The sequence below is a fragment of the Papilio polytes genome, unplaced genomic scaffold (assembly GCF_000836215.1).
Source record: "Papilio polytes unplaced genomic scaffold, Ppol_1.0 DF824124.1, whole genome shotgun sequence".
In the NCBI taxonomy this organism is placed as follows: Eukaryota; Metazoa; Arthropoda; class Insecta; order Lepidoptera; family Papilionidae; genus Papilio; species Papilio polytes.
The window spans coordinates 201,355-223,469 of NW_013525080.1; the positions used below are offsets into that span (position 1 = coordinate 201,355).

Genomic DNA, 22,115 nt, shown 5'->3' on the forward strand with positions numbered 1-22,115 from the left:
CCTGATCGCGGTTTGGCGATGCAACATGTGTATATGGAAACTTTGATGTTTGACTTGACTTGTTTAATTTTTCTTTTTATTTTGTGTCTATGTATTTTTCATAATTATGTTTCTGGTAATGTCCTAATTGTTTTCTTTTTATGTTGTATGTATTTTGTAATTTTCTATTGTTTTTTTTATGTGTGTTTTAATGTATTTTGGCTCTTTTTTAAGGGGGAGATAATGTGGTGTATATGTGGGTATGCCAATAATAATGTACCGTCAGTACGACGAATAATAAATCAGTCCAGTACCAACCGCCGTTTCAATAACACCCCTACATTACAGATTGATTCTAAATATCTTGTAGAACAAAGACCGACACATTACTAACAAGTATTACCTGTTCATTCAAATTCTATAGGTGATCAATCCGTTGCACAAAGTACAGGGTCGACCAGATGTGTCATAAGGTTTCCATAATTATTGCATGAACTTGATATTACTTTAGTTAGCTTAAAGTAAACGAGAACGAAGTTTTATATATCTGACAAAAGTGTTAGTTCAGTGGCTTTTTATAGATCAATATGTTGTGTTACTTTTTAGGCCTTACCATTAAAAATTTAAACAGTGTTTAAAATTGTTGCATACATACATCAACACTTTTATGCCATGAATTTAGCGCCCAGTGTGTCTTTTGACAGGTTGTTTTTATTAAAATTGCATGGTTTAAATAAATAAAGTACTTGTACCGAAAACAGTGAAGTGATACATACTTATGATGAAACATATCACCACCTTGACATCCATAATATCAATCAGTGGTGACCAGAGTTAACACATATTTCACTAAACTATATTTTTGGAGTTATTACTTAAAAAACAAATTCTTCGCTTAGGGTTCTAAAAAGAACTATATGAAATAGGACTTTCGATTGCGAAATATTGATGAAAAAGACCTTTTATATCATACTAGCTTTTGCCCGTGACTCCGTCCGCGTGGAAGTAAAAAATTAAATTGAGTAGCCTACGTGTTCTTCCAGACTATGGTTTACAACTATACCAAATATTGAATTCCGTTCGGACGTTTAGGCTACAAACTCTAACAAACGTACATCCATCTAAACTTTCGCATTTATAAAATTAGTATTATTTTATTTTTATTGTAATTCTTAATAGTCACTCAAAGTAAAACGCCTTAAAATATTCAGACTTGTTGTTAACAGCTATATCTAACATAACTTTATAGTTTTCACTAAAATTCAGATTTGGAAACTTCTAGCAAGGTAACGTTGAATGTTAGGCAATAATTACCAACATCATAAATATAGGTAATTTCTACCGAGTTAGTGTAGCGTAGCGTGAACTGTAGAATTCCACTGCCGTAACACTTGTTAATACATAATAGTTGTCACTGTTATTACTAAGAGAACGAAAAGGACAATATGCTTCGATAATCGAAACACGATAGAATTGTGAAATATATGTAAATAAATCTTACCTTTAGTGAATGTCATGTATCTACAATGTAAGCAGCTCGTCAATTAATATCTGAAAAGAAAAAAAAACAATGTTGAATCTACATTAATGTTTAACGCTTAAACTTTTTAAAATGTATAACTAATCTCATTTTCGGTTTATTAAAAAATGTCGGTAAAACAATATAGCTCAGACTATTTAACATGTCTAATACTAGCGGTCGGCCGCAAACTTCGTTAACTCGGAAATAAGAAATGGTCGTCTACAATGTCCTCGCCCTACAGTGAAAATCCGAAAAAATTCTGTCCAGTGTTAGAGGTTATCCCGAAACAAAAACGACTTAGGGACAGGATTTTCATTATCAGCTACAACAGCAATGTAAACATGTTCGCGAAATATGATCTAATATTACAGACGCTCAAATTTTACTAACTGTAGTGATAGACATACATCAAGTTTCAAAGCCAGCGCGATTGTCTAGGGCCTAAGTACCTCAAACTTAAGTAAGGTTCCCAACCCCTCAGCAGGAACATATAGTGAGTTGATGATAATAATGATGTTTTAAATGTACGGTGACATATTTGCATGCATATAATTAGGATCATGATGACAATTTCAAACACAAACAAAGATATTGTAAACACACAATGAGAGAATATCTATTGTCTATCGTGTTACTGTCGTTATAATAGTATTAAATCTGTTCCGAATCTTGGCGAGGGTTGTAATAAATAAACTGTTAACCTATGCTAAAAGTATTAAATAAACGAATAAATAAAGCCCTCGCAGTATCTTTGCTCTTGTCGCAGACTTGTCCAAATGAATAAGTCTTTTCTCGTTGGTGTAGTGTAATTCAAATTGTGAAGTAGAGACTCATTAAGAGCACTGGCTACCGCAATCACGGCTTTTTGAGCACTGCCATTTCCTACAGTTGACTTCTAACCGTGATCAACTATATTCATACAGAAACTAAATTCAAGATATTTGGTATTAATATATTTTTTAAACTACCTGTTGCTCGCAACTACGTTCGCGTAAAATATAAAAAATAGCCTATACTAGTCGCAGTAAATGTAGCTTTTTAATGGTGTAAGATTTTTTAAATCGGCTAAGTAGTTTTTAGTTATATCAATACACACGAAAATACAAATCTTTATAATATTAGTATAGATAAAACTGTATTAGTAGATAAAGTGTAAGCGAATCTTGCAAATGAAGAGCGATGCAAGAAAGGTAGATAAGCGACATTGCAGATAGAGCAGGCATCAATGAACGAACACTGTTTCCCGGACAGGGAAATGGAAGGGAACGAAGGAAACTATACAAAGCGGTTTTCTTCATGTTGGAAATATCAGACATACCATACTTAACGGGTCTCCCTCAATTCTTATCCATTAAGGTCAAACATTGCTATGAGCATTGAAAGTTTGTCTACAAAGCTAAAAACTGACAAAGCTATTCTACGGCACAACAGTGATTATTGTGGATGTGATCGACACATAGCTCAGTTTGATAAACCATATACGTTTCTAAATAGGAAGCAAATGTAATTTATAAACTGTAACTCAAATGTACGTAAAGTTTACGCGACGATTACTTTACTTAGTGCGGAATGTTGTCACGAAATCAATATAAAAAAATGTTAATTAAATTTGAGAGAATTTCCCTTAATTTGTAACACACGAGTCAGGCTTGTGATCATTTTCGTTAATTCGACGAAATATTTATATTTGAAAAAATCTTACATAAAATAATTTCTTGAAAATTTTATTCGGAAAAACATAATAGATTTGATCACTAATGCAAACAGTAGGTATACACCAATAGTAAGAATTGTAGCCCATACCATACATCCTGGCTAGAAGAAAAGTAACTCACACAACATAATGGGATAATACCGGGACAATACGATAAATTAACGTCCGTCTTTTAAAGTCTTTAAAATAAACTTCCCTAGTAAAACCATCAATAGTGTCTTATAAGATATCGTATTTTACATTAAAATGCAAATTAAAAAGAATCTGGAACACAGTGGTCTACATGAATACAAAATCTATTTCCAATTTATTAAAAATAAACAAGTCTATTTATTGACTATCAGAATCACCTAACGCGGAGGCGCGGAGCGAACAGAAAAAAAAAACCATACACCGAGGACATCAACAGTAAGTGGGCAGGCAACCGTGACTCACAAACCGACAAACGAGTTTTCCATTCTCCAAATCAAAGCCCCAGCTCGCAGTTACAAGCGTAGTGATGCTATTCACACGAGGGCACAACACTACAGATAGTGTAACACACGCCGATACAGTACAGTCAGTTTCCACATAATCTGCGAACAATAGCAATACTGCATTCACTGTACCGCCCTCGTGTGAAACTGGCATGATGGAATGTTCAACGTCAGCTGGGTGCTATGAAATAATGTGGCATTAATAATATTGCCACACACATACACGAACAGGTGGGATAGAAATGTCGCTTTTATCAGAAATACATCACCGTGAAATTATAAACATTACTAGTTTTCAATCTCACAAGCAATATTTGACATTTTTTTATCTTAATTGGTTGCATTTAAATTACAGTCTCCTTTTTACCCTCCTATACCACTCGTCGCTCCGCTACTATTTATTATAACTCTGATATTTAATTATACCTTCTTCATTTAGTTTTTATTCAGACCTTTTTTAATAATTACGTCATACGTTCATTGGCATCATATTGCTAAACTGGAGTAAGTTTTTATTTGACCTTACGCAATTCGACAGTTCAACTCTGATAAGTACAGTAATTGGATACATGTTTGATACAAAAGTAATGAATGTATTTTTACAGCAAGTTTGGATAATAACGCGGATTCAACAAATTAAAAGTTATTTGACATAAATAACTTGTCTTGTTCTTGTAAATATTGAGTATAGAAATAACTCCTATGTTACACGATCGACACTTGTAATAATCATTGTCTTGTAATATCTTCGGGTTAAAAACTATCAATTAGATCTAATGAATGACCTTTTAATACAGGAAGAAAAATTGAGAATAGATGAGCGATGGAAGACGACATCTTATGTACTTAGATGTCCTACAATTAATTAAATAATAAATTTAATCTAACTCACAAGTATTTTTTTGTTTTAGAAAAGTACACAGGTATTAAAGAAATAAATCAATATCCTCATACGAATCCAATGATAATTCTCTAGTCAAATTCTGTTTAAACTACAGGTGATCACTTGAGATAAGTTAATATTACTATGAAAGAGAAGTCGAGAAAATTTATTTCCGACCCATTTGGTAATATTTGATTACAGTTTAATTATAGCTCTTCTATTCTAATATCTTGTAATATTTTGTTTAGAATTTAATTCTTTAGTTGAACAATCGAGCATTAGCCAATGGCAACACGTCGAAGCGTGCGCCGTCCGCTGTAACACCGCTGGGTACATTGACCCAAATGCTTTCTCTTTTGCACCTGTTTGAACGACAATATCTCTATCTCGCTAATGGATATGATTTTTCCACTTCTGTAGGGCTTTTCTGGTGTATTTCCGCTATAATCTATACTGATATAATAAAGAGGAAAGATTTGCATTTTTGTATGTATTGAAATAACTTAAAAACTGTTGGGTCTATTTAAAATAAAAATTTCACCATTAAAAAGCTATGCTATCACATACAGATATAACATAGTCTATGTTTTATTACTAATTTACTTTATTTCATACAGATACTATAACTTTAAATGTATAATATGTTAACCGACTTCAAAGGGAGATTGTTAATATTAAAATATGTCATGTCATATAAATCATATATTGAATACTAAAGATATTTTTTGTTGCAGGTAAGTATGGCTATCCTACACTTAAGTAACGCGCGTGCTCGTGTTTATTATTTATTATGACGCGATTGGTAAGATAATAAAACATTTATTATAAAAGTATAACGGTGGTCAGGTTATAATGTAACAGATTATATCGAAGACCAATACAATAGAGAAATACGAAAACCTGGTGGTACAACCCTAGCAGCAGGGAGCAGGATAAGCTAGGGGAGACCATTATAAACATCACTAAACAAGTTCATCCTGAATATCACAAAGCTCACAGTTGAGAGTTTTAACAGAACAGTTCAATTGTCCATTTAAACTGTGCATATGTAGGCAAAGCATTAGCTGTACAGTTCAACTGACATTTAAAATGTTTAAATCTCTCTCTCTCTCTTTCTCTCTCTCTCTTTCTCTCTCTCTCTCTAGCTAACTCTTTAGATAAAACTGTTAGTTAAAAATAAGCACCTGTAGTGGAATTTAAGAATCCATTTTCACACAACATTATGTTTAATCTTGTCTGAATTAACAGGTCCATATATTTATTTACTATGATTTGCCAGGGTATGACAGGAGTTCCAGTACAAAAAATGAATCTGGCAATGGACTACAGCTGTATATATGCAAAATAAATAAAGAAGAAAAAAATTGTATTGTTGTAAAATAAAAATAAAAATAACATTTTATCCTTAACAACACTACGACACAATCAGAAATAACAAAAGAAAAACATGTATGTATGTATTGAAATAACTGAAAAACAACTAAGCCGATTTCAAAAATTCTTTCACCATTAGAAAGGTAATTTATCTGCGAGTAACATAAGCTATAAAACCGGCAAACTACTTGAACAAAAACGCCATAGTGGGGGAAGGTTCACGCACATACACTTTCAGACAAAGTAATTGACATATTTTAAGTATATGTATTAATTGGGAATGAAAAAATGTCAAATTTTTAAAGATATAACAGACATGTATAAACGGCTTGTATAGTACTTCAATTTATTTAGATAATTCTTGTTTCATGAAACATAATACATCATATAACATTTTCCAGGCTCGTCTTTTTAGAACAATGTTACTTTTTCGTGGCATACTCAACACAAAAAAATAATAATAATCAAATAAAACTTGATTATTATAATCAAATAAGACTTGAAAATAACAACAGAAAAAAACGACAAACAATTATTACAAGTAACAACTATATTGGGTCAACAAAACTAGGAGATAAGTGTACTCAGGAGCAAACGGAATGTGGGGTACAAAGCGGGACGCAAAGGCCCACTGACTAAACAATAGCAAGAGAAAGCGCGCTCGACATCCCTTGCCTCCCAAAGAGAATGTAAAGTCAACTACTGGGCAACTAAATGTATTGTGCAAGATGTTTGCCAGGCACTTTACCTATTATTTTTTAATTTCACAGGGACAGTCATGAGCAACAGCTAGCAATAAATATTTACAAAAAATTATAACACAAACTTAGAGAATGGAAAATGTTTCAATGAAAATAAAATTGTTCTAGTAATGTTTTTTAGAACATAAAACTTCTCATGTGTTTGTAAATAATACAAAAGTTTTATCGGAAGTTTTAGAAGAATTTGGATTATTGATCAATGTGCAGTGTAAATGACAAGTTGGGACCTGATAAAATGTTATGCCTTGTTTGGAAATTTCTAGTAATTTATTAAAGAACAAAGTAATTTAGTAAATAATTGTGTTCGAACAATGAAATTATAGTCTAGTTGATTAGAAAATCATAAAGAAGTGAGTGTTTAGGTGCAAAGATAATTTATTATACAATAAAAACCTATACTTCTTATAAAGAGATAAATGAAATGTGTGTAAGTTTTCAGTTGAGGGTAATGTAAACACAAAATATGTTATTTACTTATAAAACCAAACAAACCTTAGTTGTAACTAAGTTACTAGCCTAATGTAAACTAGGATCAAGATTCAAATTTGTCTATACTAGTGGCACCAAAATAGTTAAAGATTGTTTTTGAAGTCCTTATTTGATAATTAACTATTTAAAAATAAGTTGTAATTTATATAACTTACATTTACATTAGTAAGATTAGAAAACAAGCTTTCACAAAGTTGCTGTCAATTAATAAATTTTATTATTCTAGCATCTGAATATTATCAATTTTATTTAACCTATTAACTTCTATTTCGCCGTGGGTAAACTTTGTAATGTTAATGAACCATACAACATTTCAAAATCGACAACAAAATTCTTTACTAACTTATTCACTACATCTACTAAAAGTTTACCAGTCGACACTTTTATTCGTTTCGTTTTGTACAATATAAGTTTTTAAATATGTATTATCAAATTGGAAATATCCGAAAGTATGTATATATAAAAAATAAAGGCAGTACTCACATATGAACAAAATTAAAAACTTTACTTGACTTCTGTTAGGCACAGCGAAATATAGACATACAACAAAATGGCACACCCAGAGTATATAACATTATCTGACCACAGATTACAGACGAATAGCAACGAATAGCAAACATAGATAACTGTTATGTGTGTCTAAATAATTTAGATTAGTTTGACAATTCATTTCAAATTTAGTAGGGATGTTTTCTAAAATCAGTCATGAATTTTATCATTTTTCGATTTTTATTTTTATAGAAGTTGGAATCGATATATCCATAGTTATAACTTATGAATTAAAAGAAAAAGACTATTTCTCAAATTAATAATGACCATTCCAAATAATGAGAGTAAATAAATGTTTATTACTACTACAGTCGTACTATAAGTAACATTAATTATAATTTATTATACACTATGGATCAAACATATTTCCTTACTTCCTGATCCTTCTCCAAAAATTGCCAATCCATCATTTCTACTGTTTTTATCATTTTTTGTTAAGCGACTTGGTTCCCGAGTTTTTAACTTGTCAGTGGCTAAATTCACTTAAGTGTCAAAGCCAAGAAGAAAAGACAAAAATATATATGCTCTTTGTCTTTGCTCTTTGGCGGCGGTGCATACTGATATTGAGTTTGTTTTTGATTTACTGGATGGTGGACTTATCGTGCCTGTGAGCTGTGAGTTTCTTCTCTTGCTTTTACCACGTTTTGTTGGTTAAGCTTTACCATTATAATATTGTGTTTTACAAGTTTGGCGATTGTATTTAAAGTATTAAGTTACATTTTGTGTGTTTTAGTTACATTTTGAGTACCATTTGTATTGTATCATGAAATCAGAAGTACCGACATTGAGATAACTTTTTTGTTACAGCAGTATTGCGATTTCTGTCCTGAGAAGCTGTTCGCGACAATGTCTGGATATAGGAATAATAACCGAAGAAAGCGGCTACGGTCTCGCTGGCAAAGAACCACAGTAAGTTAAAAAATTTATGTTATATTTACATCATCATCATACAATTTTACATTCGGTTGTTTTATATTTGATCAAATGTTGATTCATAAGTAATTACAACGCTATCAGTTTTAAAATTTACGTGTTACACTTTATATTATTTATATTTATACGCCCTACACGTGGTACTTTAAATGATGGTAAATGTTAATCAAGGTGTATTGTAATGCATCATTTTATTTTCAGACGTTGTTATCTAACATGATTAACACTATATCCACGAGTTTGCTAGACCGTATAAATGGTTTTCGTTCATTTAATGCAAAACATCCACCAAATCATAATTCACTCTTTGAGTCTGATCAATCCTCCGAGACTGATGATTGTAGATCACCACCACAAAAAAGGAGATGCAACAACAGAATTTCTCAACCTGCACTTCATTCAGTAAGTACCCTCAAAAGTAGTAGAACTTTATTCTTGACTAGCTGTTCCCATGAGGCTCCGACTGCATGCAATAGTGAATTTGCACATATTTTTAAACATTGAAAGTCATAAGATTATCAGAATATAAGGCATGAATAAAACAAATCATTGTGCTATTTATTTCAATGTTACATGTGGTCTGCCTTTTATGATGTTAGTTTTCAGTAGCAGCAATATCATAACTATGGTAAAACACTGCAATGGTAATTCTCCAATTACTATTACCATAGCAATCTTACTTTTTTACTGCTATTGACTTGCAGTTTTGTTCCTTCCTGTATGACATTCTAATTATCAAATTAAATACTGTGAAAATTTATGTAAAAGTGTAGGGTATTAGAAAATAATATTGTAAAAAAGTATGCTGTGATTTGTGAAATCCTATAGAACAATTTGTTTCAAAACTTTATGATAACAGTAGAGGTAGATATGTCTAATTATAAATTTAAATTAATGAATGTTTGCAGCCACATAGCAATAATGGAACTAGAGTAGTGGAAATTATAGACACAGATAGTGAAAGTGATGGTAAGTTGCTTTTTGTTTACTTTATAACTGTATCTTGGTAAACTTACATTGCATATTCCATGGCACATCAAGAATTCCATACCCCAATGCCACTCCGTAATGATTCTTGGTTATGTATCTAGTATGCTTGCCTGTATGTATTTTATGTAAATATATATTGTCTTAAGTAAGTGAATTTTTACTTCTCACAAAAGAAATAACGATTCTTACGTTAAATTGTATGTAAGTCATAGATAACTAAAAAAAAATCTTTTTTACAGGCCCCACGGAAATTCCACGCAGACAAGGATATTGGCAACAAGTAAGTGCATTGGCTATTAATTGTTTTATTTTTGTTATATATAAATACTGTGTTATTTGTTATGAAATATTTGAATGTCTGCATTTTGTACTAAAATGTGGTAATAAATAAATATTAAGACCTTACTACCATAAAACCTGACTACCATCAAAGCACAGGAAGTAGTAGAATAATTTTTAATTCAAAATATGCTACATTTCTTTACCAGATTGACAAGAGGATAATGTTTTTGTGCATATTTGAGCTAGTTGTTATGCATCTGGATTTACATGTATGTTATTTTCTTTGTAATGTTTTATTCTAGCTACCTGTAGTTTCATCATTGACATGTTACATTGCTAGAAAATACAAACAGTGAATATGGAATTGAGTTTTATATAAGTAAAAAACAAATTTGAATCTCATTCTCTATAAGTTTTTTTGCAGCAATGATACATTTTTCGTTTTGTTTCCCAAGTACATTTTAAATTATCCAATCTCTTATAAAATCAGTTTATTGGATAAAAAGTTATATAAACTTTGTTGTTATTTTATTTATATGTACATATATTTTTTTCATCAACTGCCACTTTTTGTAGTGTTGATTTTTATTTCCTTTGATCAGAAATGTTTTTAAATTGCATTTCAGGTTGATTGTACAAACAGAGCTACAAACATAAATGAAAAGCCTAGTTCGAGTGGTGCTTATCCGTCAATATCTTCAACCAGTTCTTTGCAGGACAGCAGGAGAGTTAGATCGTTGTTAAGACCTGGTAGGCTTTTAATCTTACTAAATACTTTAGTCAGTTATACAGCTGACTTTATCAACTACTACTGTTTAAGCCACTAACACATATGTTTTTTACTCTCTTCAACAGCAAGATTAATATTTGATGATACAAATAATATGTACCAGTCCTCGAAGAACTTGGGAAATACACAACAGGCTCAAAATGATACTTATGTTCGAAATACGCCATTAGAAAACATAACTCTCAGAGGGGTTGTAAAAGCGCAAGACCCTGGACCATCGAGAAGTAATAAAAATCGTAATTGTCAATCAATCTTAACCTGACTACCAGTTATAACGGTATGAAGTGAGCGTCAAGATAGGGAACATTTGTTTTGAACAAGCCTTTATTTATTTTTTGTTTGTTTGCTATGTCATCTGTGAAACATATTTAGTCTACATCAAGTCATTGACCAAACATCATATTTTTTCATGGTGTTAAAAATGTCGAATTTTGTAACAGAAAGTGATGATTTGCGGGAAGCATTAATTTTTTGTTTTCATTTGAAGATAATGCTCGTCGGGGTACATGCTCTATCAGAAGCAACATGACAAAGATGGTGTGAACAGTTCAGAAATAATGCTTTTGATGTCAGAAATGAAGAACGTGGAAGACCACCAAAAAAGTCTGAAGACGCCGAATTAGATAGAGATGACATTTTGTGTCAGAAGCAAAAAAAAGTTTAAGGTTTAAAAGCTATGGGAACGAGCCAAGTATGGAAAATGGATGCTACATGAATTGAATGAAAGACAAAATACTTGTGAAATTTTGCTTCAAATACAAGAAAGAAAATCGGTTTTGCATCGGATTACTACTAGCGATGAAAATGGATTTATTTTGAGAATTCTAAATGAAAAAAAATCATGGGTTAATCCAGGACAACCATCAACATCAAGTAGATAACCAGACCGATTTGGCTAGAAGACAGTGCTTTGTGTTTGGTGAGACCAGAAAGGTGTGGTGTACCACAAGCTTCTAAAACCTGGTGAAGCCGTTAAATACTGATCGCTACCGACAACAAATGATCAATTTGAAACATGCAATGATTGAGAAACAACCAGATTGGGCCAAAAGAAATGGCAAGGTAATCTAAGGTAATTTGCTCCATCACAATGCACCTGCACACAAAGCAAAACCGGTTCAACCTGCCTTTCACCAAACTTGGCTCCTTCCGACTACCATTTGTTTTCATCGACGCATTGGCTGAGCAGCACTTTGATTCCTACGAGGAGGTCGAAAATTGGCTGTCTGGTTGATTTTCTTTAAAAGACAAACAATTTTATTGGCGTCGTATCCGCAAATTGCCAGAAAGGTGGTTAAAATGTGTAGAAAACAATAGCCAAAACTTTAAAATGTTTTTTACTTTCCCATTAATAATTAGTGTTTTATTTTCACGAAAAAAAAAACGCTCATTTCATACCGGGATACCTAATAAACGATCATACTAATTTCGTTGCATTTTCAGATCACAAAACTAGAGCCGTGGTTACAAGACAGACTCCTTATTGTATTCCGCGATACAGAAGCAGTTTTAGTTCTGGAACAACTCCTAGCGCAATAAGGTAACAAATAATCTTATACAGCTAGGAAGGTTATTTCTTTGTCCAATAATATGTAGATATACTTACAATTTAATTTCAAGGTCACGGCGTAGAGCAGTTGAAAATGCTTCGCCGATCGAAATCGGGTCATCGTCATCGGATCTGATAATTGTAGAAATGGATAGGGAAGTGTCAAACCAGGCAGTGCCAAGAGACACCATGTTTATGCAACCTGAAATTATTGATAATTGTCCAGAGAAACATCCCAGACAAGGTAAGATGATACACAAATTTTAACCCAAAGGTAAGACATACTAAATACTAATTGTATATGAATGTTGGACAGAAACCCAAAATTTAAATTCAATAATTATATTGAACTAAATATTATATATAATAACTAAATTGCAATATTATTATTTATCTAGCTCCTCGTCATCTGTATGTAATTATTATAACTTTTTTTAGTTGTCTACATTTGTACACCATGCAATTACAAATGCTGGAATTCAAATGCATATGCCTTTAGCTAACAAGTACTGTTATAGCAATCTTCCGCATTTGCTGCTATTATAGTTTGTCTAAATATGGATGAATTTTAGTATCATTGTCATTACCATCTCTATTTGGAATCGTCCCTTATTTTAAATAATAAGTCAATTATAGTTTTAGTTTTAAAATTCTATATTATCTAACCAAATATCGACTGTTCATAGTTGTACGTTATGCGCTTTTGTTACCGTCTCGTAAGAATAGCGTCAATTAATGACATTTACCTTTGCAATTTAATACTTTTTATGCGTGATTTATCAAAATAATCAACCTTAATATGACAAACTATAGCTGGTAACTATAACGATGCTGTGATTGCTGACTGCTGACTGATTTGCTTAACAAATAAGTGAATGTTTACGCTTTATTACATTGTATGACTAGCTGATCCCATGCGGCTTCATCCACATCACATTAAAAACTACATTTCATTGTTTACATTCTGTAAATCTTTTAAATGCAAATGTGAAAATTCAAACAATTGACTGATGCTTAGGTCATCTTCTTTGGTTAAGAATTGCTTCTTTACTGATAGTAGCTTTTGTGCCTTTCGCGCTTGATACTTTTAATTCATTCACCTCCTAAATTTAATAGCTTGAATATATGTAGCTTAAAACGTTTTGTTAATATAAGGCTTCTTATTTAAAAAAAACTGTTCAAAAATATCCTGTGATTGATGACATCCTGCACAACTAATTGTTGGTTTACGCTTTATAATATTAGGATAGATTAATAAGAAAAATGTGCATAGAATCTTTTTTTTTTCAGTTTCTTCAAATATAACTTTAGGAAATCCTTCATCGACACAAAATGAATCTGATCAATTTAACGAGTTAATAATGGCCAATCATGACAAATGGGAATGTGCTACATGTATTGGACTAAACGAGCGGACCACTACTATATGCTTTTGTTGCGGTAGCCTTGCACTAAACGCAAATATTGACTGTGGAGTTTCAGCAACCGCGGTCCATGGAGAGCCAACCCAATGCCCAGGGAGTAATGGACCAGTTAATATTTATGCAGGCTTTGGGTGCTGCAACCGACGCAGCCCACTCTTTACACATTGAGTGGCAACCAAAGTGGGTTACAATTTAGCACGGAAAGTTCCGACAATCAACAGGAACATGAAAAAAGTATTGTGGAGGAACATTAAGTGTTAAGAGACATTTTATATGTTATACTATTAGTAGAGATGATGAATATGTCATAAAGAGGGAATATTTGCATGCTTTTGATTATTTTCTTAAATTGCATGCGAATGATTCAATAAACCGCATGTTTTTTTTAATATCCAATAAAAATTATTTAAAATTCATAATAAAACTATATTTGTGATTGAAATTATAACACATATAATATATTTTTTTTTGATAAAAAAAATTATGTATATGGTTAAAAAATAGAAACGGTAGTGGGGGGGGGGTAGTTTCGCTCAATCGCTGGCCGTCGGTACCTCTATTATTCTATCTAATTTATTTTCAATGTTCAATAAAAATTATATCATATTGTATGCATACTCATGTAACTTTAATTTATAATAAAAGAGAGTCAAAAGGTATTAGCAGATGCAACAAGCAGCCAATTTAATTGTTATTTATTTTGTAAAATAAGTTGATTATTGATACGTAATTTATTTTCAATGTTCAATAAAAATTATATCATATTGTATGCATACTCATGTAACTTTAATTTATAATAAAAGAGAGTCAAAAGGTATTAAGAGATGCAACAAGCAGCCAATTTGATTGTTATTTATTTTGTAATTTGATAAGATGATTATTGATTAAAAAGAATAATTTATGTATTGGTTTTCATTAAATCCGAGGACCTTTTTAATCAATGCAATAATAATATTCATAGCCGGGAACAGGGATGTTACAGAAAATATCTTTTTGGTAACTTTACAATGTATGTATGGTTAATCCATTGGCCTGTTTGAACACTGCATTGGCTTTGTAGCCAAGGGCTTGTGCCCTCTTTATCTCTAGATACATAAAATTTTAATTTCACCTCAATGATCAAACTATCCTCTATGTCAATACCAGATTTCATCAAGATTTGTTCAGCAGTTTAGGCTATAAACTTTAATAAACACCCATTTAAACTTTCTCATTTATTTTAAGACTAGCTTTCGCTTTTTTTGTGATCTAGACTATGGCTATGCCAAATTTCATTGAGATCCGTTCAGCGGTTTAGGTAACAAACTCTAAGATCCATGTAGACTTTTGCATTTATAATATTAGTAAGACGTAATATTATTAACCAAAGAAACTTGCCTCATTTGACTAGTGCCCAAGTATAAATTAGTATAGAATTGTATTTGGTCTATACAAAACCTCTCATTATCTTTCAAAGAAAAACGATTTCTTAAAACAGTAACTTGCTGTTAGGAATAAGGATTCAAATAAAACAAACGGAATAGTAAACATATATTAAATTTTTTTATTAAAAGCAAGCACACAATTATGTTAATGTTAAAATATGTTTTTTCTGTGATGTATAGCTTTTAGAGTTCGTTTCCACTGTATATCAACTGAAATAATTTGTAACAGATTGTTGACTGTAGAAACCAAGTTATAAAACATTATTATTTCATTACATTAAAACGTTTATATGTTACGAATATATTCAAATTAGAAAATGAATATATCAATTAAATTTGAATTTCTCTTTAAATTAGTTATTTTAATAAAATTATAAGATTGTTAGTTCATTAAATAATCAAATTTTTTAAGGTGATGGTTACGCCATATTTTTATATTTAGTGAATAGATTGTAAAGAACCCGCAGTGTTGATTTGAGGTCGAGATTCACGATATCTGAAATCAGAAAATTTTAACTATAAATATTATTTCCGCAAGATCTCATTGATAATTAATAAACTAACTTTCAAAAACAAGAAGAATAGATAAATCTAACTAATATTATAAATGCGAAAGTTTAAATGGATGGATGCTTGTCAGAATTTATAGCCTAAATTACTTGACGGATCTCAATGATTTAGGGCATAGTCTGGAAGAACACATAAGCTAATCTCTTTTGTTTTATTTAATTACACGCGGACGGATCCGAGGGCTATAGTTAGTTTAAGAATGTTTATTATGGTCTATTATCTGCTAATAAATCTGAAATAAGAGACTAGAATAAAGATAAATTACCTTCAGGTCGGGCTTTTGGCTTTGCCAGTCCTACATCCTGCATCAGCTCAAAGGCAAAAGATACATTGTGGACTTTTTGATCAAAGTCCTGCGGAGTCAAGTGGAAGTCATATAACGGCACAAAGAAACCTTCAAGTAGACCCATCAGCAGGCACAAGAATACACCATCATGGAACTGGCTGTCCAAGTCGACCACTTCTAAATTCACTTTACTCAGATGTTTATTAACAAATGTTATCAGAGACTGAAAACAATTAAACAATTTAGGAAATAACACCAAACGAAAAATCCATCAGCTCAACTACTTTTATAGGAAAACATAAAAAATGCTGCTTTAACATTAGGCTCCGTGATCAAATAGTGTTACACTTGTATACAAATACTTGCTCTCTGTTTAATTCAGAGGGAATGAGAAGGATAGCAATATGACAGTGGAGATTTACCGAACTATAGACAAAAATCTCTATTACCTTCTTAACAACTTGCAACTTGTCTGGGGCATGATCAAACAGTGCATCAAATGCATCTCTTTCACACTTCATACCCAAATCATCATAAGTAGTGGTTATATCCTCTATATATGTCCTGGAAAAAGATAAATTAACTTTAAAGAAAAGATTTTTTTGGTCCCGGACTCAAATACTCTTAGTAAAATTAAATACAATATCTTTATTCATGCAGTAGTAGAAATGGCTAACATCAAAGTTAATTGGTTTTTCGTTTTGATTTTGGTTGTATTTTACTTTTTTTTACAATTATCAGTATGTTCGCACATCAGAAATCTTAACATATTACATCAGGCAGGCCTGAATCCTTGTAATGTTTATTTTACTATAATTGAGGTATCAAACTGAGAATGAAATCTAATACTTCATCTTAATAATATAAAGAGGAAAGAATTGTATTTTTATATATATTGAAATAAGTCAGAAACTACTGAGCCGATTTTAAAAAAAAATTCCCGATTAGAAAGGTAATTTATCTCTTAGTAACAATGGCTATATTTTTTAATTTCAGAACAGCTAGTATAATACTATACCTGTGAGATAGTTGATTAGGTGCATCTTTCTTCACAACCACAACATTAACACTGACATTCTCTGGCAGCCGCACAGGTGCACGGAAATGACGTGCCAAAGCAACTAACAGATGCAAAATTGACACCACATTCTTTGAGTGAACAGAGTCTACACTCCATTTTTGGGCAGGCTTTGGTGTTCCAAAGAGCACCTAAAATATAAAGTTATTTTTTAAATATGTTTATTGTAAACAAAAAAAATTAAAGACTTTATTTCAATTTTTTACTTTTCTATCGGTGACTTCATTATCTATACAAATATCTATACAAATGTTATAAAGAGAAATAATTGTGGATTTTATGTATTGATAAACTCAATAACTGGGCCAATTTAAAATACCCTATACCACTAGAAAGCAACATTATCTCTAAGTAAAAAAGACTTTTTTTTTTTAGAAAAAGTGGGCAAACGAACAGCACACTGCTTGATATTAACATATTATTTATTGCTATTTATTTTACGTGCGCACGCAAAGTCTTGAGCAAAAGATAGCATCCAACAAGCATCAATAATTTCCAAAATAGTAGTGTGATAATTAATAAAAATAGCAAATTAAAACAAAATAATTTACCTTATTCACAGCTCTCAAGACAATGGCCAACTTCTGACGTTGACCCTCTTCAGATTGCGTCACTTCGGGTACATCTAACTTTGTTTCCGTCAACTTTTCAAGTAGCTTTTGTAAAACTTGTCCATCATAAAGATCTTCACTTATATCCTTGACGATAATCCTTTGCATAGCAAGCTCATCATTGATCCAATCTATTAGTACTTGTATCAATTCCTTGACCCTAGGATCTTCCAAAGATCTAGGTTCAATAATGGCTCTCTCTTCGTTATCAACTGAAATGTCATTTATATCAGTTGGTACACTTTCAGTCATTTTAAATTAAATATATTCACAACCTCAGTCTACAAGTGTAGTTCACTTTACAAAATGAACTTGTTATCTTACTTTGACATAAGGATAAAATAAATGCTATGTTAAAAATAGATTATCAATCATAACAATTATCCTGTTTCATTGTTCAGTTCACGCTCGCTTTATGTTTGAACAGTAAAGTTAAACTTAGAAATAAACTGATTGTAAGCAAAATTTGCATATTCATTTGCATAGCAATAATTGCCTATTCTCAGTTTGTTCCTATGTTTAACTTTGTGCTTTGTGTTTATTTGTAAGGCTGTTGTTAAAAATGCTTGTGAATTTTGTAATTTCGGTGCCTAATATTAAACAAAACTATTTCAGTGAACAATGGATATCTATAATTATGCATCTCTTGTCATAAAATGTCTTGTGAGTAATTTTTTTATTCATTTATTAAGTCATTTTTAAAAGAAATATTCGTATTAAAAATGAATATAAAAATCACTAATTTGTAAAGAAATTTTCTGTAGTGATAAATGTGTAATTTGACATAGTTAATGTGAACTGCATATTATTTTTTATGAAATTTCTGTATGAATATTTAAGTTTTGACCAATTTGCATCCAGGATGATGATGATTTTGCCTTCATCTACAGAGTTCACTTTATAATAATCTCATTCTAAATATTTTTTTATCTATTCTACATTTTCGAATTCTTAAGGGTAGAAAGGAAGCAACCTATCTGATAATTCCTTGACAACTGCCATTAACTACTTGTTCAAAAATAATCTGACACACATTTTCTTCCTAGCATATATTTCTGTTAGTGTTATTTTAGAAACATGTACTATTCCAAAATAAGATAACATTTATATTCATGTATATAGGTATCTATTCCTTAAATTAAGATAACTGACAGAATATTACACAATTGTCATTAACAAGTACAATGCTGTTTAAAACAAAATGCCAACTCTTACATGCATACTGCTTTTAATCTGACACTTTATTCTTGGGAAGTATTACAACATACACTTTCAGTGCCTCAATTGATATCATCAGCTACTGGTTTGTCAATTTTGTCATTCACACTGGATTCCGTCTATCTAGTTAACTGCTATTGAAAATTTTAATGTTGTTTTTATACTATCAGTTATCTTCAACCTTGATGTTGGTAAAATCATCAAAATAATGATGGAACTATTCATTAAAAGAAGAAGTACAATATACAGATTTCATGAATGGGTATTTCTACTTTATTGATTCATCATTTCAGTTGCTTTTATATATACTTTACAGCAAGGTTAAGTGTAGGTTTTCAAAGTAATATCAAATAATAAGCGAATGACATATAGAATATAGACTTACGAAGGCTGTACTCCTCGGGAGGAATTTCCGGAGCTGTTGGGCTCCCTGGTGAATCGATTGCATACTTCCCTTCAGCTTGAACATCTTGTACTGTACATAAAAATGTTATTAATCACCATCGTTTAAATACTATTGTCATTTTTTTGATGTCACTTTCTATATTTCTGATTCATTCCAGTAAGCTGTAACATAACTACTTTTTTATTGGTTTTTAAATGCATTAAACCTCATATCTCTAAGAACTAAAATTAAAACTGGTTTCGTTAAAAGTTGAATTAGCGCAGCGTAGAATGAGGTAATCTACAATTTTACACAACACTTGTTTCGTAAACATTAAAATTAGAATGACTTACCTTCCTTTATGCGCTTCTTGCGGCCAATAGTGCCGATTTTGTCCCAAAAAGATTCTTCCTTATCTTCCTTTTTTGGCAAAACGGGAGTTCTGGGAGATTTTGGGCGTGGTGAAGACATCTTCAAGGAGAAAACTTTAACAAGGAAAATGAGTCATAAATGTGTGTTCACGACATCGTTTAGATCAACTCTATGTGCCTACAATGTTATAACTATTTAATATCAGTGATTTTTGTCCTTATTTATAAATGACTTGTAATATTTACCTCTAACTTGGGCAAGTTATACTTATTTTTATGTCAAACCAAAGAGTATGATACTGTCTGTACCATGGAATTAATAAGTACTACTAGTGATGGGACTCGAGTTGCTTTTTACTCGAGTGACTCGAGTCATTTTTATCTTACTCGGACTCGAGTGAAATTTTTGACAACTCGAGTTGCGAGTGACTCGTAACCACTTTTTTGGTTTATACCAAGCGGAGTAAGAAATTCATACAGCAATTTCAGTCAAATTTTTTACATTTTTAAAAATACATATTTCTGTTGTTTTGTTGAGTTTATTTAAGCTTCATTTAAGTTAATTTTAAAGCATGTTTGTTATCTAAATTGTGTAAGAACATAATAAAACTGTTCATATTTGGATTTCATAAAAATTACTTTTTAGAATAAATTAAAATGGATAAGAACTTATTAGTAGTACACTTTAAAAATTCAACTAAGAGTTGTATAAAAGGTTTCTTGATTATGTAGACAGGTTTAGTTTAAAGAAAATACTATTTTTACACATTTTGTTTAGATTTTTTGAGTAAAATTCATGATAATGTGAAAATGAATTTTTTATGTTAAGTTAATATTGTTGTATTGGTTTTAAAAGTTTGGTTACTCGATTTTTATATTCCGGGTGACTTGCGTCTATAAACATCACTCGAGTCTTATCTTCACTCGAGTGGCATTCGAGTGAGAAAATTACCAGTACCGAGTAACTCGAGTGAAAAAAAATCACTCGAGTCCATCACTAAGTTCAACAGGAGTGTGTTCTATCTGTAAATCTTGCAGTTAAAATAAAGAAAACCTTATGTTAAGGGAGTAAGAGTCTTGTTGCACGCAATATGAAATTGAATCCGAGTGAGATGTACAAGTGTTCTCTGTGTCTCTTTCTAACATTGACCTAGAGTTGCCAGACATCACCTAGAGCTGTCAGTTATGCTTAAAACAGTGCTGCCCATGGATGTACAGAGAATTACTAGAACAGGATTGAGCTTGAAAGATTGACGCCGAACGAGACCGCAATAACTGTCTGTTCTATCCCTCTCTGGCGATAATGACTATTTCAAAACATGATTTAAGGACAAATGTTATAAAAGTCCTTGTTTATGTTGTCTAACGTCAGCTGGTTATTGCTTCAGATGGATTTTAACGTATTAGTGTTATCATTAATGTATTTACTAGAAACAATACAAAATACACAAATCTTAATCAGACATTGCTAAATAAGTCTTGTGAAGTTTATGGCACAAACCTATCTTAATCCTTATATTTTTAATATAAAATTGAAACAAACGTCCGAGTTGCGATGTCAATTCACGTGGGATCTCAATTTTTAATATTTAGAAGTAAATATTTTTACTGCATTACATTACATCACTTACCTATTTTTCTACAAACAACGAAAGGACTGATATCTGGTAACTCTAGATCACTGTTAGAAAAGGAAATATCGGACACTTTAGCCCTCTTATTCGGTTTCAATTTCATTTTGCGTGCAAAAAACCTCTTACACCCTGAGCATAAGGTTTTATTTTCTTTATTTTAACTGCAAGAGGTAAATATAGATAGAACACACTCCTCGTATAAAAATTTCAGGAACTTTTCGATTTTCAATTTTTACTCTTATAAAAGTTGGAAACGACTGATTCATAGTTATAACTTATGGATTAAAAAAAATGAACTACAGAAATAAAACAAAGAAAGAGAGTTAATAAATACTTACTACTACAGTTGTACATAATCGGATTTAGCTATTATTATTGTTATCGTTATATTCTCTTTACTAAATTAATTACTAGAATTGTTCCCTAATTTGGTTAATAAGTAAGAAATAAGTTTAGTTAGGTTCGATAAATTTTATTTAATATTCGTAGTTGTTCGATATGCGTGTTCGTTTGTTACTATGATACCCGTCTATGAAGTACGGCATTTGACTTCATACAAATTTATTTCGATACTTTATATGCGTCATTTATCGAACAATGCAATCTTATTTAGACAAACTATAAGAATATTACCATATTATGTGTTTTAGGATGTGCAAATCACCCCATAATCCTGTTTCCTCAATTATCTTTTTTGAAAAAAAGCCAAGTAAAAAAATTATCGTATAGGTATATACATCTAGCTCAGTACTTTTGCATTATTTCTATTCTTTTCTATTAAATTCTATTCTATTCTATTCTATTAAACTATGAAAAGAAAAAC

The 22,115-nt window shown here is 31.2% G+C and overlaps 3 protein-coding genes across 9 annotated transcripts in view; 1 reads left to right on the forward strand and 2 right to left on the reverse strand.

Moving 5' to 3' along the window:
* Positions 1-7,780, reverse strand: part of LOC106099400 (ecotropic viral integration site 5 ortholog) — a 40,402-nt gene extending 32,622 nt beyond the window's left edge. For 2 of the 3 annotated variants that reach the window (XM_013277944.1, XM_013277946.1), the window contains exons 1-2: positions 7,682-7,780; positions 1,481-1,530 (exon numbers count right to left, since the gene is read on the reverse strand). The gene's annotated coding sequence lies outside the window, so the exon portion shown is untranslated. The remainder of the gene's footprint in view (positions 1-1,480; positions 1,531-7,681) is intronic. The other variant, XM_013277947.1, reaches the window with a different exon arrangement.
* Positions 7,781-8,260: 480 nt separating this feature from the next.
* On the forward strand, positions 8,261-14,145 carry LOC106099408. 5 transcript variants are annotated; one of them, XM_013277960.1, is made up of 11 exons: positions 8,261-8,361; positions 8,555-8,656; positions 8,882-9,082; positions 9,589-9,649; positions 9,910-9,950; positions 10,159-10,221; positions 10,579-10,702; positions 10,808-10,978; positions 12,186-12,282; positions 12,363-12,535; positions 13,582-14,145. In XM_013277960.1, exons 2-11 carry the CDS (start codon positions 8,594-8,596, stop codon positions 13,881-13,883), a joined length of 1,296 nt encoding a protein of 431 aa, XP_013133414.1. In that variant the 5' UTR covers positions 8,261-8,361; positions 8,555-8,593; the 3' UTR covers positions 13,884-14,145. The 5 variants fall into 5 exon arrangements, with proteins under 5 accessions (XP_013133414.1, XP_013133418.1, XP_013133416.1 ...); XM_013277962.1 differs by having other exon boundaries at positions 8,262-8,361; positions 10,808-10,966; positions 13,582-14,144; XM_013277961.1 differs by having other exon boundaries at positions 8,267-8,361; positions 8,558-8,656.
* Positions 14,146-15,235: 1,090 nt separating this feature from the next.
* Positions 15,236-20,014, reverse strand: LOC106099394 (beta-parvin). Its single transcript, XM_013277933.1, has 8 exons — positions 19,905-20,014; positions 19,641-19,772; positions 19,288-19,377; positions 17,625-17,896; positions 17,014-17,204; positions 16,445-16,559; positions 15,975-16,218; positions 15,236-15,635 (listed from the first exon to the last, which is right to left on the reverse strand). The coding sequence occupies exons 2-8, from the start codon at positions 19,756-19,758 to the stop codon at positions 15,559-15,561; spliced, it is 1,107 nt and encodes a 368-aa protein (XP_013133387.1). The 5' UTR covers positions 19,759-19,772; positions 19,905-20,014; the 3' UTR covers positions 15,236-15,558.
* Between the last annotated feature and the right edge of the window lie 2,101 nt (positions 20,015-22,115).

Coding starts and splice junctions, on each gene's coding strand:
- LOC106099408 (XM_013277960.1), top strand. CDS start 8,594: ATGTCTGGATATAGGAATAATAACCGAAGAAAGCGGCTACGGTCTCGC. Junction 10,703..10,807: donor TAGATCGTTGTTAAGACCTG/GTAGGCTTTTAA, acceptor TCTCTTCAACAG/CAAGATTAATATTTGATGAT. Junction 12,536..13,581: donor AGAGAAACATCCCAGACAAG/GTAAGATGATAC, acceptor TTTTTTTTTCAG/TTTCTTCAAATATAACTTTA.
- LOC106099394 (XM_013277933.1), bottom strand. CDS start 19,758: ATGTCTTCACCACGCCCAAAATCTCCCAGAACTCCCGTTTTGCCAAAA. Junction 17,897..19,287: donor TCCCGAGGAGTACAGCCTTC/GTAAGTCTATAT, acceptor ATGACATTTCAG/TTGATAACGAAGAGAGAGCC. Junction 16,219..16,444: donor AGTTGCAAGTTGTTAAGAAG/GTAATAGAGATT, acceptor AATTGTTTTCAG/TCTCTGATAACATTTGTTAA.